Below are 24,041 nucleotides of genomic sequence, written 5' to 3'. Positions count from 1 at the left end.
TACTTGTCTGTGAGCCTCTTGTGGAATAAAGACTTTATCCGACCTGATTGGCTTGTATCTACCCCAGCGGTTAGAACAGTGCCAGACACATAGTAAATGCTTAACAACACATTCCATAAAAAAATGAGCTTAAAGTCTAGAGGAAGGCAGTCCTTGGTCATAATTGTTCCCGGGGTTTGAAAAGTTCAGTCTGGTTGGGGCAGGAGGCAAGATGAACTTTCCCAAACTTCAGGAGGAGGGGAGATCATCATCATCATCAATCATATTTATTGAGCGCTTACTGTGTGCAGAACACTGTACTAAGCGCTTGGGAAGTACAAGTTGGCAACATATAGAGACAGTCCCTACCCAACAGTGGGCTCAAAGTCTAAAAGGGGGAGACAGAGAACAAAACCAAACATACTAACAAAATAAAATAAATAGAATAGATATGTACAAGTAAAATAAATAAATAGAGTAACAAATATGTACAAACATATATACATATATACAGGTGCTGTGGGGAAGGGAAGGAGGTAAGATGGGGGATGATGATGATGGTATTTAAGTGCTTACTATGTGCCAAGGAGACTAATGGTGAGGTCATTCTGGTGGTGGCTGTGTTGGGGTTAGAGCAGTTGCTCTAAGTTCCACAGTTGGACATAATAGTAATAATAATTATGGTATTTAAGTGCTTACTATGTGCCAGGCACTGTTCTAAGCGCTGGGGAAGATACAAGTTAATCAGATTGGATACAGTCCCTGTCCCACATGGGGCTCACAGTCTTAATCTCCATTTTACAGATGAGGTAGCTGAGGCACAGAAAAGTGAGGTGACTTGCCCCAGATCACACAGCAGGCATGTAGTGGAGCTGGAATTAGAACCCAGGTCCTCCTGATTCCCAGGCCTGGGCTCGATCCACGAAGCTATGCTTCTTATACACTGGTCTTAGTGGCCTTGGATTTTCAGGTTAAGTGACTTACAAACTTAATGAAAAACTGTCCAATCCCACCAGAGGATTGATGTTCTGTCAGGCTTTTGGCAGAAACGAGTCTAGGCAGGAATCGTGCTAAAGATCTCCTAATTCATGTCAAGTGATTGAGAGGGAGGGGAGTAGGTCAGAAATCATAGAGAAGCGATTGGGAAGAGCATAGAAATTGTAGAGAAAAGGAGTTCATTCATTCATTCATACAATTGTATTTATTGAGTGCTTACTGTGTGCAGAGCACTGTACTAAACGCTTGGGAAGTACAAGTTGGCAACATATAGAGACGGTCCCTACCCAATAGCGGGCTCACAGTCTAGAAGGGGGAGACAGACAACAAAACAAAACATATTAACAAAATAAAATGAATAGAATAGTAAATATGTACAAGTCAAATAGTCATAAATCTGTACAAACATATATACAGGTGCTGTGGGGAGGGGAAGGAGGTAGGGCGGAGAGGATGGCAGGGGAGAGGAAGGAGGGGGCTCAGTCTGAGAGTTAAAGACAGATTTATTGTCTGAGGAGCAGCTCTGTTCAAGGAGTCTAGCGTTTATAAGAGACACTTGAGCTGACTTCCTCCCTGTTATCAGTCTGTCCCCTGGATCATCTAAACAGTGACTTTCAGACTTTTTTATGGTATTTATTAAGCATTTACTATGTGTCAGGCACTGCACTAAGTGCTAGAGTGGATAGCTAATCAGGTTGGACACAGTCCATGTCCCATGAGGGACTGACTCACCGTCAATCCCCATTTTATAGATGAGGTAACTGAGGTCCCGAGAAGTTAAGTGACTTGCCCAAGGTCACAGGGCAGACAACTGGCAGAGTCAGGATTAGAACCCAGGTCCTTCAGACTTCCAGGCCTGTGCTCTAGCCACTAGACCATGCTGCGTCTGGACTTAAATCGTCACCATTCATTAACAAACGGGACAGCAAAAGGCACCTGAGTGAAATTTGCTTCCATATTTTATGCCTAAGTCCTCAAAAATTCATTAACAAATGGGACAGCAAAAGGAACCTGAGAGAAATTTGCTTCCATTTTTTATGCCCAAGTCCTTGACAACTTGAAATCTGTTTGGACTTGCTGACCTGCTCTTTCGGGAATCTTTGCTTTTTGTCATGGGCCAAGAGTCAAAAGGTTTAAATCAATATCATTTTGCTTGGCTATTGGTCTGCCAGATGGGGTTACCCCTGAGATCTCATTGGAATTTGGCATAAGATCCCACATGGCTCAAATAGATTGCTTATGTATATTAAACCGCACAGCCTAGCATGAAGAGCATGGGATTGGGAGTCAGGAGACCCAGGTTCTAGTCCCGGCTCCACCGCTTGAATCCTGTGTGACCTGGTACAATCGCTCAACTGCTCTGTGCCTCAGTTTCCTCATCTTAGTACTTCCCAAGCGCTTAGTACAGTGCTCTGCACACAGTAAGCACTCAATAAATACAATTGAATGAATGAATTAATCTTAAAGAAGCAGTGTGGCTCAGTGGAAAGAGCACGGGCTTGGGAGTCAGAGGTCATGGGCTCGAATCCCTGCTCTGCCGCTTGTCAGCTGTGTGACCTTGGGCAAGCCGCTTCACTTCTCTGGGCCTCAGTTCACTCATCTGTAAAATGGGGGTTAAGACTGTGAGCCCCATGTCGGACAGCCTGATTACTTTGGATCCCCCAAGCGCTTAGAACAGTGCTTTGCACATAGTAAGTGCATAACAAATACCATCATTATTATCTTTAAAATGGGGATAAGATGCCCGTTCTCCCTCCTTCTTAGACAGTAAGCCCCAAGGGGAGAAGCAGCATAGGCTGGTGGAAAGAGCATGAACCTGGGAGTCAGAGGACCTGGATTCTAATCCCGTTTCTGTCACTTGTCTGCACTGTGACCTTGGGCAAGTCACTTCACCCTCCTGTGCCTCAGTGACCTCATCTGTAAAATGGGGATTAAGACCGGGAGCCCACATGGGACATGGACTGTGTCCAACCTGATTAGCTTGCATCTACCCCAGTGCTTCATACAGTGCCTGGCACATAGTAAATATTAACAAATACTAGTAAACAAACAAAACAGAAATGTTGAGAAGCAGTGTGGCTTAGTGGAAAGAGCAAGGGCTTGGGAGTCAGAGGTTGTGAGTTCTAATGCCAACTCCGCCACGTGTCAGCTGTGTGACTTTGGGCAAGTCACTTAACCTCTCCGTGCCTGTTACCTCATCTGTAAAATGGAGATTGACTGTGAGCTCCACCTGATTACCTTGTATCTACCCCAGCACTTAGAACAGTGCTTGGCATATGGTAAGCGCTTAACAAATACCATAATTGTTATTATTTTTGCCTGTCAAAGATTTGGGAACGTGTTAAGGGTGTGAGCAGACCTGGTGCTGACGGATATTCATTTGAAGGGCCATTTATGATGCAATCCAAAAACCTCTTCTACTGAACTTCAGGGGATGGAAATGGAGACCAAATATGGAAAGATAAATTTCCAGGTCTAGAGGACACCCCAGCTTCTGCGGTAACACCCGAAAGGAAGTCCAGAGTGGGTAATTGCATTGGATATGCCTGGAAGACCATTCAGTTTCTGCTCCAAACCAAGCTTCTCAGTCAGCCTTTAAAACGGTCCCTGTCTCCCCTCTTGGAAACGATTGCATTTTAGTGCATCATTCTGCTGGTAGGATTTCCCTAAATAGCACACTCGTCTAGGGTTCTAGGATTAAAAAAAAATGCTACATTAAAAAAGAGTGAAATGTGTGTGTATGGTTATTCAAATGATTTTCAAATTTTCCCTTCAATGATCTGAAATGGGGGTTAATTGTATATCCTCTACTGGAACTGTCAACATCAAACTCTCATTCTGAGTTTTAGAACTGAACATTTTTTCTGTTTCATTGCAGGAGGGAAGACCAACCAACTGACTCTTCAAAGCAGTGCCACCAAAGCGATCATTCAAGGACTCCTTCCAGACCAGAACTATACAGTTCAAATTATCGCTTACTTTAAAGATAAAGAGAGCAAGCCAGCTCAAGGCCAGTTCAGAAGTATGTATCCAGACGTTGAAAAGGGCAGCTTTAAGCGGCTGTTTTTGTGGAAAACAAGTGGGTTATGCACTGGGCAATGTTGGGTGATGTGGATACATTGGATACATCAGTGGGAATTCCCTGAGAGCCTAACTGGGGTGTAGGAGAGACATGGGATTTGGGCTTATTCCACCCTCAGGTTGAAGCTCATAGCCCATAAAGTCTTAAACTACACATTCTCTCTTTCTCTCTCTCTTTTCTCTCTCACTCCTTTTTTACTCTCTTTCTCTCTCTCCTTTTTTACTCTCTCACAGAGTGAGAACTGGAGGGGAGTCTTGGGGTCAAGAGAGTTTTTGTAGAATAGGAGATGCATGAACATGTTTGAAAGCAGTGGGGAAAAAGCCATTACAGAGTGAACAGTTGAAGATGGCAGTATAGGAGGGGGAAAGTGCTTTGAAAAGGTACAATAAGGTCATTTTTGCAACTCTTGTCTACTTTTGGGGTCAGGTGCTGCAAAGCAGAGAATGCAATCACAAGTGCGGCAATCCCAGAAGGGATGTGTCTGTAATTTATTCATTCAATCGTATTTATTGAGCACTTACTATGTGCAGAGCACCGTACTAAGCGCTTGGGAACTACAAGTTGGCAACATATAGAGACGGTCCCTACCCAACAGTGGGCTCACAGTCTAGAATATTGATGTCTTTCTCCTTCTCTAGACTGTATGCTCGTTGTGGGCAGGGAATGTGTCTGCTTATTATATCTACTCTCCCCAGCTCTTAGTATAGTGATCTGCACACAGTAAGCGCTCAATAAATACAATTGAAAGAATGAATGAGTACGCTTGAAGGAGCTCTGACGGTGGAGGAAGCTGGGCTTGTCAGGGAGTCAGGACAGAGGGCAGTGAAGGGGCAATTGTGGACACTTTCAACCATTCCTGCCTGCTTCCTTCTGCCAGTGTGTCAGCCCTGAGTACCTGGATGCTTTGCTCCCCTGCCAGGGGGATTACTCTAAGCAGAGTTTTCTTCCTCTAATTTGGGATGAAGGAGCTGGCTTCTCCCAAAGCTCCGGGGCTTCCGCTTTGGAGGGCAATGACGGACAGAAGTCAGGATTTTGCTTTCTCACGTCTCTGATCTGTTTCTTTTCTTCCCTTTCAGTTAGAGACATAGAAAAGAAGAAGGAGCCCAGCAAGCCCAAAGTCAAGACCTCAGAAAAGATCAACGGGAGCAGGCCAACACAACCTTCAGCAGGTCAGATCCCATTTGGTCATTCTCTTTGCTGGGAGTCTCAAGGTTGACCATTCCCACATGAAACATCCTCAGTGGTCCACCGCAGTGGTCCATGCTGAGAAGCAGTGTGGTGTAGTGGATAGCGCACGGGCGTGGGAGCAAGAAGGACCTGGGTTCTCATCCTACCTCAGCCACTTGTCTGCTGTGTGACCTTGGGCAAGTCACTTCACATCTCTGTGCCTCGATTACCTCATCTGTAAAATAAGGATTAATAATAGTAATAGTAATTAAGTGCTTACTATATGCCAAGCACTGTTCTAAGAGCTGGGTTAGATGCAAGGTAATAACAATATTAATGGTATTTAAGTGCTTACTATGTGCCAAGCACTGTTCTAACCACTGGGTTAGATACAAGGTAATCAGATTGTCCCATGTGGGGCTTACAGTCTTCAAACCCATTTTACAGAGGAGGTAACTGAGGCACAGAGAAATTAAGTGACTTGCCCAAAGTCACACAGCTGATAAGTGGCAGAGCTGGGATTAGAACCCAAGACCTCCGACTCCCAAGCCCGGGCTCTTTCCATTAAGCCAAGACTGTGAGCCCCATGTGGGACAGGGACTGTGCTCAACCTGATAACCTTGTATCTACCCCAGTGCTTAGGGCAGTGCTTGGCACAGAGTAAGTGCTTAACAAATTGCATTATTATTACTATTACTGTATAATAGCAATAATAATAACAATAGTGATATTTAAGTGCTTGCTTTGTGCCAAGCACTGTATCACAAGCTCCAGGGTAAATATAAGATAATCAAGTTGGACCTAGTCTGTATCCCATACAGGGCTCACAGTCTATGAAGGGAGAAAACAGCTACTGAATCCCCATTGTACAGATGAGGAAACGGAGGCACAGAGAAGTGAACTGACTTGCCCAGACAAATAGCAGAGCTGGGATTAGAACTCAGGTTCTCCGGCTTCCAGAACCTTGCTCTACCCACTGAACCAGGTCGCTTTCCCAGGATGGACATCGGTCTTTGAATTCTCCCAAATGCCCAGTGTATAACCGGGCATAGAGTAGGCGCCCAGGACAGTGCCTGGAGCTCAATAAGTGCTCATTAAATATCGACGATTTACGATGATGTCGACTTGCTCGACCAGTTTCACGCTAGCCCATAGCTAGCAGGAGGTAGTGATAGAGAGTGGGACCGAGAGCCAGGTTCAAATCCCAGCTCTGCCTCTGTCCTGCTGCGTGACCTTGGACGAAGTCAATCTCTCTGGATTTCAGTCTCCTCACCTGTAAAATGGGGATAAAATGCCTGTTCTCCTTCCCTCTTAGATCGTAAGCTCTGTGTGGGGCGGAGAACTATGTCTGAGCTGACTATCTCTTTCCCCAATGCTTGGCACAGTGCTTGGTGTCTAGTAAGCACTTACCAAATGCAGATACTATTGTTATTATATTAAGTGTTCAGTGCTTGCTTCAAAAATGTTTATTTTCTGGCTTTGATCATTAGAAATATTCCCTCCTCATGCTGAGAGCTCCTTAGAGGAGAGAGAGAATTTTGAATCGGTAGAAACAAATTAGAAATTGTGTGTCTTTGTAGCTGGTGTGTTTGGTGTATCATTTTGAAGTTGTGGCAGAGGGTGTGTGGTGTGCCCAGAGGAATGAAGCCACAGTGGGGTTGCTCACTATCCCAAACCAGGCTTTTTCTGTTTCTTCCTACCTGGGCCTCCACTCTATTCCTCGCTCCAGTGGCCTGTGTTCACTCCCTGCTTAGGGGCAACAAGGTGCTGTCAGATTGTGTCTCCCTTGAGAGGCCAAGAAAGTAAAAATTTCTCAGCTGTGTAGGGATGGTTGTGTTCTTCAAGTGATTCCTGGACCCCTTTAGAGAAGCAGGGGTGGCTCAGTGGAAAACCACAGGTTTAGGAGTCAGAGGATGTGGGTTCTAATCCCACCTTCACCACTTGTCTGCTGTGTGACCTTTAGTCTGTGATTATGTTGCCAACTTGTACTTCCCAAGCGCTTAGTACAGTGCTCTGCACACAGTAAGCACTCAATAAATACGATTGACCGACCCTGGGCAAGACACTTAACTTCTCTGTGCCTCATTTACCTCATCTGTAAAATGGGGATTAAAAGTGTGCACCCCCCGCCCTTAGGACAACCTGATTACCCTGTATCTACCCCAGTGCTTAGAACAGTGCTTGGCACATAGTAAGCGCTTAACAAATACCACAATTATTAGAAGAAGTAGCGTGGCTCAGTGAAAAGATCACGGGCTTGGGAGTCAGAGGTCATGGGTTCTAATCCCGGCTCCACACTTGTCAGCTGAGTGACTTTGGGCTAATCACTTAACTTCTCTGTGCCTTGTTTACCTCATCTGTAAAATGGGGATTAAAAATGTGCACCCTGCTTGGGACAACCTGATTACTGTGTATCTACCCCAGTGCTTAGAACAGTGCTTGACACATAGTAAGTGCTTAACAAATACCATTATTATTATTATTATTATTAACATTCAGAGCACGAGCTTGGGAGTCGGAAGGACCTAGGTTCTAATCCCAGTTCCGCCACTTTTCTACTGCTATGTGACTTTGGGAGAGTCACTTCACTTCTCTGGCCCTCAGTTCACTCATCTGTAAAATGGGGGTTAAGACTGGGAGCCCCAGGTGGGGACGTGGACTGTGTCCAACCTGATTTGCATGTATCCACCCAGGGCTTAGTACAGTGCATGTCACATAGTAAGTGCTTAACAAATACCACAATTATTATTATTACTATTATTAGCTCTAGCCTCTCTCCTATGTGGGAGTACCATCAGATTCGTCCCCTCATTCTAACAGTTGTCCCCAAGGACACATTGCCACTTGTCTGCTGTGTGGCTTTGGGCAAATCACTCAAATTCTCTGTGCCTCAGTTGTCTCGTCAGCCAAGAGGGGATTAAGGCCACGAGCCTTATGTGGGACAGGGACTGTGTCCAACCTGATTAACTTGTGTCTACCCCAGAGCTTAGAACAGTGCTTGGCTCATAGGAAGTGCTTATGTGTTATAATTGTTATTACTATTATTAAATGTGTTACCTTGGAGGACAGCAGCTTTAATATGGTGCTTAGTTCAGTGCCTGGCCCATAGTAAGTGCTTAACAAATACTCTAAAAAGAAATAGTCCCTGCACTTCTATTGTTGCTACCACCCTTTGTCTCAGCCCAAGGTCTTTCTCCAAAGGCAAAGATGCTAGTGAACCTTGCCCATCCTAGGTTTAGCTGTAGGGAGCTTGCAGAGAAAGCTCTTCCCTTCCAACCCACGGCACCCCAATTCCCAGGGACTCCCGACACCTGGAGCTTCTCTTCCAGTCTGACTGCCAGGGGACACCAAGATCTGGGAATCTCAATGTCGTTTACTGGTTTCTTCATTCTGCAACAATGAAAACAATTCTAATTCAAACCCCTTTCCCTAGATCTAATACATTCTGCTCCAGGACCCTCTGTACTTTCCTGGAGGCGTCCCTTGGCTCACTTGCCTCTGGCCCTTCCCCCTCTTCTCTCGGGGTGTCTCAAGTTCCAGTCTCAACCTGCCGTCCTTTCTCCTCACTCCTCCGGAGTCCTAGCCACCGGACCCCTGAAGTCTAAGGGTGATAATAATTATGGTATTTGTTTAACTCTTACTATGTGCCAGGCACTGTACTAACTGCTGGGATGGATAGAAGCAAACTGGGTTAGACACAGTCCCTGTCCCATGTGGGGCTCACAGTCTCAATCCCCATTTTACAGATGAGGTGATTGAGATCCAGAGCAGTGGAGGGATTGCCCAAGGTCACACAGCAGACAAGGGCGGAATGGGGATTAGAACCCATGACCTTCTGGCTCTCAGGCCCATGCTCTGTCTACTAAGACCCTCACCGGGATTTATTACCGATCCCTCCCTGTGCCCCGTGTAGTCCAGGGTCACAGTACGAGCTCTCCCTGCATCCTGCTCTCCCCCCCACATGGGTCACTACCTCTAAAATGGTCAACGGTCTCCTCCAACTGCCTGGCCCCCCTCCTTCCTCCCCAATCCTTTCCTCTGATTGACCCAGCTAAATATTGATGCTTCTTTCAGGGAGGGGGACCATGGAGTTCCTCTCCGGATTTCTTCCTCCCTCATAAGTGTGAAGGCCAGTGGGTCAAATGGGGGAGAAGCCTATTCCTCTAGGTGCCACGCTCAGGAACACAATACTGGAAGTCTGCCCGGCATAGGAGCCGGCATGCCCTGGATGGTGACGCCTGTTCTTTGGCAGTGGGGTCAGAGGGTTTGTACTGCCTTCTTTCCAGGGCAGCCAAACCCGAAGGCGATCAGGCACGCAATGCAACACTTTGCTCACGGTAGGATCCCAGGGCAGGGCTCTGCACACACGGAAGGTGCCCAATTCAGCCCTTCGTGGTGCTCATGGTGGGTGGCCAGTAAAGCCCTCTGCACACATGGCAGGTTCTTCAAAGAACCTTCTCAAAACGGATGCTCAAAAACTGATGAATGACCTGATGTTGAGAAACAATGACTGTTATAGTCAGTCAGTTGTATTTATGGAGCGCTTGCTGTGTACAGAACACTGTACTAAGGGCTTGGGAGAGTACAATTCAACAATAAACAGGTGCATTATAATAATAATAATAATGATGGTATTTGTTAAGTGCTTACTATGTGCGAAGCACTGTTCTAAACACTAGGGCGATACAAGGTGATCAGGCTGCCCCACATGGGGCTCACAGTCTTAATCCCCATTTTACAGATGAGGTAACTGAGGCACAGAAAAGTTAAGTGACTTGCCCAAAGTCACACAGCTGACAAGTGGTGGAGCCGGGATTAGAATTTATGACCTCTGATTCCAAAGACCGTCCTCTTTCCACTGAGCCACGCTGCTTCTCTGAGCTTACAGCCTAGAGGCAGAGACGGACGTTAATATAAATAAATAAATTACACATGTGTACATAGGTGTTGTGGGGTTGAATAAAGGGAGCAAGTCAGGGTGACTCAGAAGGGAGTGGGAGAAGAGGAAGATTTTGAAGACTAATAGTGCAAAGAGCATGGACCCAGGGGTCAGAGGACCTGGTTTCTAAACCAGATTCCACCACTTGACTGCTGGATGACTATGGGAAAGTCACTTAATATCTTTGTTCCTCAGTTTCCTCATCTGTTTAAAAAAAGGGGGGGGGGGAATCAATACTTGTTCTCCCCTTATTTAGACTGTTAGCCCTATATGAGATAAGGATGAGAAGCTGTATGGCCTAGTGAAGAACACTGTCCTGGGAGTCAGAGGCACTGGTTTCTAATCCCGGTTCCACCAATTTCTTGCTGTGTTACTTTGGGCAAGTCACTTGACTTCTCCATGCCTCAGTTTTCTCAGTTGAAAAAATGGGGTTTAAATCCTACTCCCTCCTACTTAGATTTTGAGCCCCATGTGGAACAGGGACCGTCCAACCTGATTAACTTTTATCTACCCCAGCACTTAGAACAGCGCTTGACATGTATCTACTAGACCACACTGCTTCTCAGTACTTAGTACATTTTTTTGGCACATAACTATTTAGAAAGTGCCACAGTTACAATTACTGATGTGATAAATGTTTGTTTTGGTGAATTCTTAATATTGGCAACATGCAATCTCACCAGTGCTCGGATAATGAAGAAGTTGTGTTCTTGAAGAATCCCATATTAAGGAAAACTGTCATTGTGCTCTTCATGCTTCGACTGACACAGCTGGTGGGCACACCCAGTTCTTCCTAAATTGCCTCATGCTCTAGCCAAATGGACACACGTGGTCAGAAGAACGTTCCCTGGTTCCTCAGCAGCCATCCTACCCAAAACTTGTAGGGGAAAATCTGTGTGCTGGGAGGACTCACTGAAGTCCCAACATCAGTGTATGTGGATTTAGAAATTAAATTCCTGTAGCAATTTGTTCAAGATGTCTTTTTTTTTTTAATAAATAAAGCATTTGTTAAGTACCTACTATGTGCCAGGCACTGTACAAAGTCTGGGGCAGATACAAGATAATCAGGTTGCACACAGTCCATGAGGGAACTGAGGCATAGAGAAGTGAAATGATTTGCCCAAAGCCACATGGCAGACTGCTCTAATCCCACCTCCACTGTGTGACCTTGGGCAAGTAATATAACATCCCTGTGCCTCAGTTACCTCATCTGTAAAATGGAGATGAAGACTGTGAGCTCCATTCATTCAATTGCATTTATTAGGCGCTTACTGTGGGACATGGATGTGTCCAACCTGATTACTTCGTATCTACCCCAGTGCCTGGCATATACTAAGCACTTAACAAATACCGCACAAAAAAAGGAAACAAATGAAATGAAAACTCCCACAATGGAGTGTAAATGGTGCTACTTAGACTGTGAGCTCCATGTGTCCACCCTGATTAACGTGTCTCTACATCAGTGCTCAGGACAGTGCTTGGTGCATAGTAAGTGTTTAATAAATATCACAATTATTGTTATTTCTGGGATTGTTCCTGCATAAAGATGGCAGGTCAGGCTCACTTCTGGTTGGCACTATAGCCACCCTGCTTCCCTACCAATATTGTTGCAATGCCCCACGGCACTATGCCAAGGTTCTGTGCAACTGGCAAAGGCCCAACACGGACTGCTCTGGTGAAGGTGTAACCTCAGTTTTTTCTAGGCTGACTCCACGTTCCCCTCACACCTTCCTCAATTTTCTTCCAGCGCTTAGAACAGTGCTTAGCATATAGTAAGTGCTTAGCAAGTCCCATAATTATTATTTTATTAAAATGGGTTGAGCTGAAGTGTAAGAGGTTGCCTGAATCCTTTCAATTAGAGATCGGAGGTGAGGGTCTCTAAGCGGAAGGGAGACTAAATCTTGTCTCCGGTTATGTTTTATTTTTTTTTTATGGTGTTTGTGAAGTGCTTACTATGTGCCAGGTATTGTACTAAGCGCTGTGGTAGCTACAAGCTAATCCATTTGGATATAGCCCATGTTCCACTTGGGGCTCACAGTCTTAATCCCCATTTTACAGATGAGAGAAATGAGGCCCAGAGAAGTGAAGTGATTTGCCCAGGGTCACACAGGAGACAGGTGGCGGAGCTGAGATTAGAACCAGGTCATCCGACTCAGGTCCACGTTCTCTCCCTTAGGCCTCACCACTTCTTATCCTTGGACTAAAGATTGTGCTTCTTCTGTTTGTGGTTTGCAGAGAATCAGTTCATCTGTGAGACCCCTGCCATCGCCGATATCGTGATACTAATCGACGGGTCATGGAGCATCGGGAGATTCAACTTCAGGCTGGTTCGGCTCTTCCTGGAAAACCTGGTGACAGCGTTCGATGTGGGCGCCAACAAAACCAGAATAGGTAAGGCCGGTTGGGGCCACACGAGGGAACTAGGGAAGCAGCGTAGTCTTAAGACAGGGCCTCGGAGTCGGAGGACGTGGGTTCTAATCCTGGCTCTGCCACATGTCTGCTGCGTGACCCTGGGCAAGTCACTTCACTTCTCTCAGTCTCAGATGTCATCTGTAAAAATAGGGATTCAGACTATGAGCTCCATGTGGGATGGGGAATGTGTCCAACCCGATTACCTCGTATCTACCCCAGTGCTTGGCACATGGTAAGCGCTTAACAAATACCGTAATTATTATTATTCGGGGAGCGACGATCGCTGTGGTTTTGGAGGAACGTTGGAAGCTCCAACTGGTTGTCCCGCTTGTTTTCCCGGCCCCTTGATCGGTGAATGAAGCATCTTCGGAAAGCACGTCTCCATTTTCTCCAGGGTGTGAAACTCATATGCAGAAAAACAAGACATTGGACGGGTTCACTCATATTTGCGCGATGACATTTAGTTGAACCATTTCTCCTGAAAGCATTGATCTCTGGGGTTGCCGGGCCCGGTCAGAGCCCGTATGAAAATTGGATGGTGTTCCACAGACGAGGAGAACTTTGCCAAATTCATACAAGCCAAGAAGTGTACGAGCCCTTAGGAAAACACGAACAATTTATTGGTTTTCTTATTTAAGGGCTTGTGTTTAAAAAGCTTTTTCTTAAAACAGATACCCTCAAAAGTGGAAAAAAATACTTTCTGGTTATCTCCCTTAGAACAGGAATTTAATTAAATGATATTCCCAGGGATTTAACTGCTCATCCTCCTCTCCTCTCCCCCTCCCTTTGAAAGAGACTTGAAGATGATTAGCATTTTCCTGTACATGCTTGAGTCTGCTGAGTTCCAGAATTTGCCCCCAAGGAATCAATTTAAAGAGAAAACAGACGGCTCTTCACAGCTTCAGCAGAATTCATGTCTCCAGTTGGGCGGTGCTGTACACGTGGCATAAACCTTCTCTCCCGGCTGACCCCCACATCCCACTCTGGCCCTTTCCCCAACTATTTCCCATCTGAGCAGAACTGGGGACAGAAAAGGAGGGGAAAAAAGAGAGACCCCTTGGACCTCCTTCCTCCTGTGCCACACTCCTCCCAGCTGAGGATCATTGGTGGTGGCAGGCTGGTGGGGTCGGGGGCTGCCACCCTTTCCCTCTACTAAGCCGTGTGGCTTAGTGGATACAGCACAGTTCTGAGAGTCAGAAAGACCTGTTTTTTTTTGTTCATTCAATCATATTTATTGAGCACTTTCCATGTTCAGAGCATTGTACTAAGTACTTGGGAGAGTTCTAATCCTGCCTCCACCACATGTCTGCTGTGTGGCTTTGGGCATTATCACTTCATTCATTCATTGTCATATTTATTGAGTGCTTACTTTGTGCAAAGCACTGTACTAAGCGCTTGGGAAGTACAAGCTGGCAACATATAGAAATGGTCCCTACCCAACAACGGGCTCACAGTCTAGAAGACTTCACTTCTCTGGGTCTCAGTTCCCCCTTCTGCAAAATGGGGATTGAGTATGAGTCCCATGTCCATCCTGATTAACTTGTATCTGTCCCCAGTGCTTAGAACAGGGCTTGGCACATAGTAAGCACTTAAGAACTACTATTGTTGTTGTTATTATTAGCACCTCCTGGAGGTACCTCTTCCTCCTTTCTCCTTTCCTCATCTCCTCCCCAGAGGCAGGGCTTGGGAGCAAGGCCCAGACAAACCCATCCAGTGCCCATCCTGTTTCTGTGACCAAAACCCACCCCCTTCAAAGCCTTATTGAAGGCCCATGTTCCCCAAGAGGCTTCCCAGACCAAGCCCTCCTTTCCTCTTCTCCCACTCCCTTCTGCATCTCCCTGACTTTCTCCCTTTATTCATCCCCCCATCTCCTCCCCTCAGTACTTATGTACACATCTGTAACTTATGTATTAATATTAATGTCTGTCTCCCCCTCTAGACTGTAAGCTTGTTGTGGGCAGGGAATGTGTCTTTTTATTCCTATATTGTACTCTCCCAAGTGCTTAGTACAGTGCTCTGCACACAGTAAGTGCTAAATAAGTACAACTGAGTGAATGAAGAGCTGTGGGTCCCTAGCCAGCCCTCCGTGTACTGATCCCTGTTTTCCTCTAGGCCTTGCCCAGTTCAGCGGGGACCCCCGGATCGAATGGCACCTGAACAGCTACAGCACCAAGGAGGAAGTGATCGACGCGGTGCGGAACCTGCCATACAAGGGCGGAAACACGCTAACAGGTATCCCTGGCCCCGGGACCCACCGGCCTGGTCCTTGGAGGGGCCAGGATCCTCTCTGATGCATCCTCTGTCCCCTTCTGAGGGGCCCACCTTGACCCAGGACCACTCCTTCCCTGTACAGTGAACTCTTCCCCCATCTTTCAACCCTTATATTCAGACTATTGCCAAATCCTCTTAGTTTTCCCACACACTGTTTCCAGAATCAGGACCCTCCTCTCTATCCAAACTACCACCATGCTGGTCCAGGCACTTGTTATAGCCCTCCTTCATTAATATACCAGCCTCCTCTCTGACCTCCCTGACTCCAGCCTCCATTCCCTCCAGTTCATATTTCACACTGTTGCTTTGATTGTTTGATTAATACATTGTTTTGTTCAAGTCTCCCCACTCCTCATCCTCCAAAGGTTGCCCATTCCCCTCCACCTCAAGCAGAAATTTCCAAGCATTGACTTTAAGGCACTCAAACAGTTCTCTCCTTCCTAATTATCCTCACTCCTCTTTCACTACCTCTCAGACGATGTGCTTTGTTCCTCTCAAGCTGAGCTTCTTGCCAAGCCATGCTTTCTTCCTTTTTGCTACTGACCCTCTCACTCTCTCTTCTGCTTGGAACTCCCTCCCCATTTATATCCGAAAGACCTCTGCTCTTCCTTTCATTAAAGTTTTCTATGGTGGATCTCATTCATGCATTCATTCAATCATACTTATTGAGTGTTTACTGTATGCAGAACACTGTACTAAGCGCTTGGACAGTACAATTCGGCAACAGATAGAGACAACCCCTACCCAACAATGGGCTGATTCATCTCCCCATCCTATATTCCCCATATCTGTGTCTCCAACACTCTACGTCACCAGATGTGCTTCCATAAGCATATCCCTTACCTATTTCTGTGACACTTGCCTTGCTTAATATGCCTCTGCAGTGCTTCTTCCTGTCTGTGGTTTAGTGCCTGTCTCCTCTATTAGTTTGTAATTTCCTTCAGGGCAGTGAGTAATCAGGTCTACTAACTCTATATTCTCCCAGCCTTAGTACAGTGTTCTGCACCCAGTAAGCAATCAGCAAATACTACTGATCGATTTGATTATTGAAATACAGAGGTTCTGTGGGTGGGAGTGGGGAACGGATGCTGGGGGAATTTTCATTAGAGTGGGAAAAGATTTTTTCAGCATGAGTCATGGAACGTTCCTTTGGAGAGATTATCCTGGGTGGAGACCAATCAACTCAAAGAATGCCCTCCAAATGGTTATTAAATCATTTTGTGGATTTCTTTCTCCATAATGCTCTATTTAGGAGAGGTAGAAAATCATGGCTGTAGTACATAGCATTTCTTAGTAAGCCATTGCTTTTGTTGGTATAATTTTAGAAGAGCAATGTGATCTAAAGAAAAGAGCATGAGCGTGGGAGCGAGAGGACCTGGGTTCTAATCCCGGCTCCCCCACTTGTCTGCTGAGTGACCCTGGGCAAGTCACTTCACTTTTCTGTGCCTCAGTTCCCTCATTTGCAAAGTGGGGATTCAATACTTGTTCTCCCTCTTATACAGACAATGAGTCCCAAGAGGGGCCTGATCATCTTGTATCTACCCCAGTGCTTAGTGCAGTGTTTGACACATAGCAAGAGCTCAACTGATACCACAGATATTTTGCCAGTCATTCCTATTGCCCGGAACACTAGCAATGAGCTCCTTCTAGCTGAGGCCACCAGAGCAGTGAAGTGCGAAGGCAACCGTTTGAAGCAAAAAATCATTTCTTAAGCATAAGGGTCCGTACTCTTGTCCTCCAGTCTCCTCCCTAGAGTGGCTAGTCACAGCTGGCTGAGAGAGTATCATGGGAGGAGTGAAACAGCCACAGCAGTGTGGCTCGTGGAAAGAGGAAGGGCCTGGGAATCAGAAGACTTGGGTTCTATCAATTCTGCCACTTGTCTTCTGTGTGACCTTAGACGAATCACTTAACTTCTCTGTGACTCAGTTACCTCCTCTGTAAAATGGGGATTAAAAACTATACACCCAGTGGGAAACAAGGACTGAGTCCAACTTGATTATCTTGTATCTACCCTAGCACTTAGTATAGCACCTAGCACACAATAAACCCTTAGTAGAGACCATTAAAAAAAACAGAGGAAGAAGAAAGGCCAGTTATCTACACAACCAACAGGCCAACTCAACCCTCTCTGGGCACATGCCCCAGATTGCTATGAGCCTCCAGGTGGGAACCTTTTGGGTGAGCTTCCTCAGGTCATCCCAAGGACACCAGTTCCGTTCTTGCCCTTGACTACACACAGGTAATCAATCAATCAATCGTATTTATTGAGCGCTTACTGTGTGCAGAGCACTGTACTAAGCGCTTGGGAAGTACAAGTTGGCAACATATAGAGACAGTCCCTACCCAACAGTGGGCTCACAGTCTAAAAGGGGGGAGACAGAGAACAAAACCGAGCATACTAACAAAATAAAATAAATAGAATAGATTTGTACAAGTAAAATAAATAAATAGAGTAATAAATATGTGCAAACATATATACATAACTCTACTTCCTGTTCCATCCCTTCTCCCCAAACCCAGTTTCTCGTTGTGCTTAGGAAGTGCCCCTCCAGGGCACAGACTGAGCCCTTTATAAACGCCAATCCCTCAAATCATTCAGACTTGGGTTTTTAAAAAAAAAATTGATTTTTTTTGCCATTCTGTAACATAGCCTTTCCAGCATTTGGGAAGATTGGAGAGTTTTTAAAAATTAGGTTTATTACCAGAAAATCAATCAGTCAATCAATGAGCATGGTCTTGGGCCCCTATGAGGTGCAGATTGCTGTCCTGGGTGCCTATAAGGGTGCTGGGCATGACCCTGGATGCATACAGTGTGCAAAGCACTGTTGTGGGCACTTATGGGGTACAGAGCACTGTACCCTGTCCTGGGTGCAGATGACTGTCTTGGCCACCTATGGGGTACAGAGCACTGTCTAGATAACTGTTGTGGGTGGAGAACTGTACTAGGTGTTCCTATTGTTCATAGTATGCATTGAGCATACTCCCCCTCTCCATCCCCTCGCCTTACCTCCTTCCCCTCCCCGCAGCACCTGTATATAAATATACATATATATATATATATATATGCATGTATTTATTACTCTATTTTATTTGTACATATTTATTCTATTTATTTTATTTTGTTAATATGTTTTGTTCTCTGTCTCCCCCTTCTAGACTGTGAGCCCACTGTTGGGTAGGGACTGTCTCTATATGTTGCCAACTTGTACTTCCCAAGTGCTTAGTACAGTGCTCTGCACACAGTAAGCACTCAATAAATACGATTGAATGAATGAATAAATGAATTGAATAGATCATTTTCCTTGTCCTGGGTATTGGTTTTGTGTTTCTATTGTTTTATCCTTCTTCATATGTCTGTCGCCTATCCCCTCTCTCTTCCCTTCTTCTCAGACCGTGAGTCCTTCGAGAGCCAGGGACTGCCTCTAATTTTCAGTCATGTAGTATTTTCCTAACTCTTTGTGCCCTGCTCAACGAATGCTTTGTGCCCTGCTTAATGAACGTCATTACTACTCTTACTATCAACTAGTCCGCTTGAGGCTACAAAAAAACTAATGAAATTTTAGTAAGATCACTTTTTTCTTTTTCAGGACTTGCTTTAACGTACATTTTTGAAAATAGCTTCAAGTCAGAAGCAGGAGCCAGGTCGGGGGTATCCAAAATCGGTATTTTGATCACAGATGGAAAATCCCAAGATGATGTCATTCCACCAGCTAGAAAACTACGGGATACTGGTGTTGAACTTTTCGCTATTGGTATGTAATGTTTTACTATCAATCAATCCATGTACTTACTGAGCACTTACTGTGGGAAGAGCACTGTACTAAGCACTAGGGAGAGTACAAAATTATAGAGACCGAATCCCTGTTCACAAGAAGCTTGCAGTCCAGAGGGGGACAAGGTTATTAAAATAAATTACAGATAGGAGAATCAGCAGAGTATAACGATCTGTACATAAGTGCTGTAGGGCTGGGGGTGGGGTGAATGTCAAAGTGCTTACGGAGTATCCACCCAAAAGCATAGATTACACGGAAAGGAGGGTGAATAGGGTGGGGGGTCTTGGTGTGACTTAGGGAGGGCCTCTTGGAAGAGATACTATTTAAGGCTTTGAAGGTGGGGAGAGCCTGTTGGATGTAAAAGGAGGAGTTCCTAGGACAGAGGGAGAATGTGGGCAAGGGATTGATGGCAAGATAGATGAGATCGAAGTATAGTGAGTGCATTGGTGTTAGAGGAGTGAAGTGTGCTGGCTGGGTTGCAGTAGATTTCCAAGGAGAGGTAGGAGGGGGAGGGATGATTGAATGCCTTAAAGCAGCTGGGAAGGAGTTTCTGTTTGGAGATTTTTGAGGTGTGGGGAGACATGGATTGAATGTTGTTTTGGAGAAGTGATTTGAGCAGCAAAGTAAAGAATGGACTGCAGGGAGGTCAGCAATGAGGCTAATGCTGTAGTCAAGGTAATAATAATAATGATGACGGTATTTGTTAAGCGCTTACTGTGTGCAAAGCACTGTTCTAAGCACTGGGGAGGTTACAAGGTGATCAAGTGGTCACACGGGGGGCTCACAGTTTTAACCCCATTTTCCAGATGAGGTAACTGAGGCACGGAGAAGTTAAGTGACTTGCCCAAAGTCACACAACTGACAGTCGGCAGAGCAGGGATTTGAACCCATGACCGCTGACTCCAAAGCCCATGCTCTTTCCACTGAGCCACGCTGCTTCTCTGTGGGAAGGATGCGATTAGTGTGTGGATCAGCATAGGAGCAGTTTGGATGGAGAGGGATGGATGGATTCTAGAGATGTTGGGAAAGTAAAACTGACGAGATTTGAAGGCAGACTGAATATGTGGGGTGAACGAGAGAGATGAGTCGAGCTTCCGCAGAGCCCAAACGCTGAGACCTTCAGCAGCTTTTCTTAATGCGGATGGTTTCCAATCGATGCAAAGTCTTCTAGCCTTTCTAAATGGCAAAGCCTGCATTCCGGTTAGCATTTAAAACAGATGTCAGGCTGCTACACTGAAGCAGCGTGGCATAGTGGATAGAGCAGGGGCCTGGGAGCCAGAAGGTCATGGGTTCTAATCCTGGCTCCGCCACTTGTCTGTTGTGTGACCTTGGACAAGTCGCTTCACTTCTCTGCACCTCAGTTACCTCATCTTTAAAATGGGGATCGAAACTGTGAACCCCACGTGGAACAGGGACTGTCCAAGCTGATTTGCTTGTATCAACCCCAGTGTTTAGTACAGTTCCTGGCACGTAGTAAGTGCTTAACAAATACAGTAATAATAATAATGTTAGTAATAATAATACTGTGAGCCCATTGTTGGGTAGGGACCATCTCTGGATGTCACCAACTTGTACTTCCCAAGTGCTTAGTACAGTGCTCTGCACATAGTAAGCACTCAGACTAATAATCACTGTGGTACCAAAAATGGAATCTTTCTACTTGATTGGTTGTGTGTGTGTGTGTGTGTGTGTGTGTGTATGCATGCATGAATGTGTTAGTCTGCTCCCTGAGAAGCAGAGTTGTCTAATGGTTAGGGTAAGCCCTGGGAGTGAGAAGGACCTTGGTTCTAATCTTGGCTCTGCCACTGGTCTGCTGTGTGAACTTGGACAAGTTATTTAACTTCTCTGTGCCTCAGTTACCTCATCTATAAAACGATGATGAAGACTGTTAGCTCCATGTGGGACATGGACTGTGTCCAGCCTTTTTAGCTTGTATCTACACTAGAGCTTAATACAGTGCCTGGCACATAGTAAGCGCTTACAGAATACCATAAAAAAACAAAAACCTCTACCGCCTTGGGATTTGAATTCCTTAGGGTTTAAAGTTAATGCTACTTATAATATGCACTCCAAGTCACTGTCAAACTCCCACCCCACTGAGCATTTGTAAAGATCTCCTTTGATGGGTTGCTGTGTTGCTCTTCAAGGTGCCTAGTGCTCATTTTTTTATTCCATTTTTTCACACCTACCATCCTGAGTTTGTGGGAGAGCTAAATAAGAATTGGTCGAGGACTTTCAGATTTGACTACAAAAGCAAAAATTCTCTTGAGTTCTGCCAGCTCCCAGTGTGACAATATCATTTAAAATGCAAAAGAAAACATTTTTAGAAATAATCTACTAAAGAACTGCAACTTTGTTCATAGCTGAAAGCACAAAAGAAAAGTCAAAATAATGAAGATTGCATTGAAGTTTAAGCTTTCATTTTGGTTTGGTTTCTCGTGCTATCTAATTCTTTTATACATGGTTTGCCCCTTGTATCCTCCAAATGATCCTTAGTAGTAACTTCAATCTTATGGAAGCTTAATTCTTGAAATTGGTCATGTTTGGATTTGTTACATATAATTAAGGCCCATGCCTACATTTCAAAAAGTAAAGAATTTTATTTGGAGGAGAAGAAACATTGTCTACATTTTCGGTGCCAAATTTGTTTAAACACTTAATTTGTCTGTAACCACTCAGCCTCGATGAATGTATGATGAATGTATGATGAATGAATGTGTATTTCACTGGACTGTCATCTAATCTCAACTTGATATTGCAGCTTGCATTCAAATCTATTAAAATACTGTGTTCTCATTCATGCAGAAGAAAATACATGTTCAAAGTGGGAACTGCTAATCTAAAAATTGTTATTAATGATTTTGAATGTTATTAGCAAGTAAAAGTGTGCCTTGGGGCTCTAGCTAGATTGGATTGATTTAGGGATCTTTTGTCCTTTTGACTTTGTCATAGAAAGGAGTTGTCTTTTGAGTAGTTATAGAGGGACAAGGGTTGATTTGGGACTGTACCATTTTTGGTCTTGTTCAAAGTGGGGGATGCATTTGTAAGCAAAATCCTTTTGCTGCATGGGACTTGGCAGAAGTCTCAGTTGAATATAACGGAACTTGACAGAATTAGTCTTTTTAGAAGTTGTTTTACTGCCATGGAATGCAAACTCTGCTTGGATATATTCCTCTGAAAGTAATAATTTTTCGTGTCTTTCTGTTGACTTCAACAACCAACTCAAGACCACTTTACAGAACTGAATTAGGTTGGACAGAAGTAAGATCCAGTCATTGTAAAGATCGTCGTTTTGAAGGTGGGAGGTTCAGGACGAGCTGGATGTTACCCACATCGTTTTCATTCATTCATTCAATCATATTTATTGATTGGTTACTGTGTGCACAGCATTGTATTAAGCACTTGGAAAGTACAATTTGGCAACAGATAAACTGTCTGAAATCTTTGCTCACTTTAATCACTGGTATTGAGCACTTACTATGTGCAGAGCACTGTGCTAAGCACTTGGGAGAGTACAATATAACAGAGTTGGTAGACACATACCCTACCCACAGTGACTGTGGAAAAGCAGGGAGATCTGAACAATGGGGGCCTGAACTTGAGTTCTTATCTTCCTGTTTCCTCCCTCCGCCCAAGGTGTGAAAAACGCCGACTTGCCTGAACTTCAAGAAATTGCTTCTGAGCCCCATAGCACTCACGTCTATAATGTTGCCGACTTCAACCTAATGCACACAATTGTGGAAGGCCTCACGCAGACGGTGTGCACCAGAGTGGAAGAACAGGAAAAAGAAATTAAAGGTAAATGGCGGGCGCGGAGGATTGGGGATTGGTTTGTTGTGAGGTGATTTCAATCCGGCCAACCTCTCTCCTATGGGGCAACTCCTCCAGTGATGAGGATCCCCCATGAGTGGGGGTATAGCTGGAAAGACCCGAGTGGGACCCCCATCCCACCCACACTGGGCACACGTATCCACGGACTGACTTGGTTGTGCAGTCAGATTTGCCGTTTGTGCTGCCCCTTGCTGTTTTTACTTTTGTCTCTGCTCCGTGATCCTTTTCAGGCTTCTGCTTGAAACGTCATTCCTTTCTGGATCTCACTGGGTGTCACACTGGTCTCCTGCTGCTGCTGCCTCCCTATTATCAGTTGAGATGCAGAAACAAAGCCAGTTCTCAAATACGGCCCAAAATTCCCCAGCTGGCTTTATTGCCCCCCCAGCCCTGGTGGATTCCTAAAGCCATTTATTTCTCTGTTGTTCTTCTTGCCAAATGACTTGGTGGGTGGCACCGGGACAAATCAACGACACCATTTCATACTGAAATGAGAACACATGTCCTGTGAGGATGACAGCAACAGAATATTTGAGTGAGGGCTGGGAGGAGAGAAGCTGGGGAGGTACCCTGAAGCCTCCATAGAATTACCCTAATTCTTATCCCTATCCCTTCCACAACAACTTTACTTCCCTTGGAGTTTTCCTTCTTTTCTCCCTCCCTCTCTCCCTTTCCTTTCTCCTTCCCACCCTCCCCACCTCTCCCTCCCCCCTTCTCTCCCTCCCTTCCCTCCTTCTTTCCTTCCTTCCTTCTTTCCTTCCCATGGCCTAGTGGAATTAGCATAGGCCTGGGTTCTAATCCTTGCTCTGCCATATGTCAGCTGTGCGACCCCGGGCAAGTCACTTAAATTATCTGTGCCTCAGTTACATCATCTGTAAAATGGGGATTAAATGCTACTCCCTCCTACTTAGACTGTGAGCACCTAGTGCGTCAGGAACTGCCTCCAACCTGATTAATTTGTATCTACCCTAGAACTTAGTACGGGGCTTGGTACTTAGTAAGCACTTAACATCAAAGCACTTACCATGCACAATGATAATAATTGTAATAATTCCTACCATTAATTGGACATATACAATAAGTGCATATAAGAGATAGGGAAGACAATCCCTAGCTTCTATGAGCGCACAATTGAGGGAGAAGACCACAAACCCAAATGAAAGTAACAATCATTAAAAGATATATAAATGTTTGAGCAAATGTCATTCTGCAAAATTGCTTAAAGCAGAATCTTGATGCAAAACTCTTCTCTCCCTTCTTCCACCCACCCCAATCAATCATTCAGTCATATTTCTTGAGCACTTACTGAGTACAGAGCACTGAACCAAGCGCTTGGGAGAATACAATAGTTTTAGTAGACATGGATCCTGCCCTCCTGCATTTGTATTCATATCTTTATACTCTATTATTTCCTCCTATCTTTAAATCAGAGGAAATGATAAGAGTATAAAGATATGAATACAAATGCTAGAGTTCTAAGGTGGTGCAGAAGTACTGATGTGGCCTTTAGGGGAAACAGAAGGTGGGGAGTTTTGAAATGAATTAGTGACAACCTCCTGGAGGAGATGTTATATCATATCATTGTAACTGGGGA

The 24,041-nt window shown here is 45.0% G+C and overlaps 1 protein-coding gene across 2 annotated transcripts in view; it reads left to right on the top strand.

Moving 5' to 3' along the window:
• Window positions 1–24,041, top strand: part of COL14A1 (collagen type XIV alpha 1 chain) — a 189,613-nt gene that overhangs the window by 25,405 nt on the left and 140,167 nt on the right. For both annotated transcript variants that reach the window (XM_038744920.1, XM_038744919.1), the window contains exons 4-9: window positions 3,854–3,997; window positions 5,134–5,226; window positions 12,399–12,554; window positions 14,688–14,807; window positions 18,434–18,598; window positions 22,256–22,417. In XM_038744920.1, coding sequence (XP_038600848.1) covers window positions 3,854–3,997; window positions 5,134–5,226; window positions 12,399–12,554; window positions 14,688–14,807; window positions 18,434–18,598; window positions 22,256–22,417 — 840 coding nt within the window. The remainder of the gene's footprint in view (window positions 1–3,853; window positions 3,998–5,133; window positions 5,227–12,398; window positions 12,555–14,687; window positions 14,808–18,433; window positions 18,599–22,255; window positions 22,418–24,041) is intronic.

The sequence above is a fragment of the Tachyglossus aculeatus genome, chromosome 4, assembly GCF_015852505.1.
Source record: "Tachyglossus aculeatus isolate mTacAcu1 chromosome 4, mTacAcu1.pri, whole genome shotgun sequence".
NCBI lineage: Eukaryota > Metazoa > Chordata > Mammalia > Monotremata > Tachyglossidae > Tachyglossus > Tachyglossus aculeatus.
This window is presented reverse-complemented; position numbering and strand designations above follow the sequence as displayed.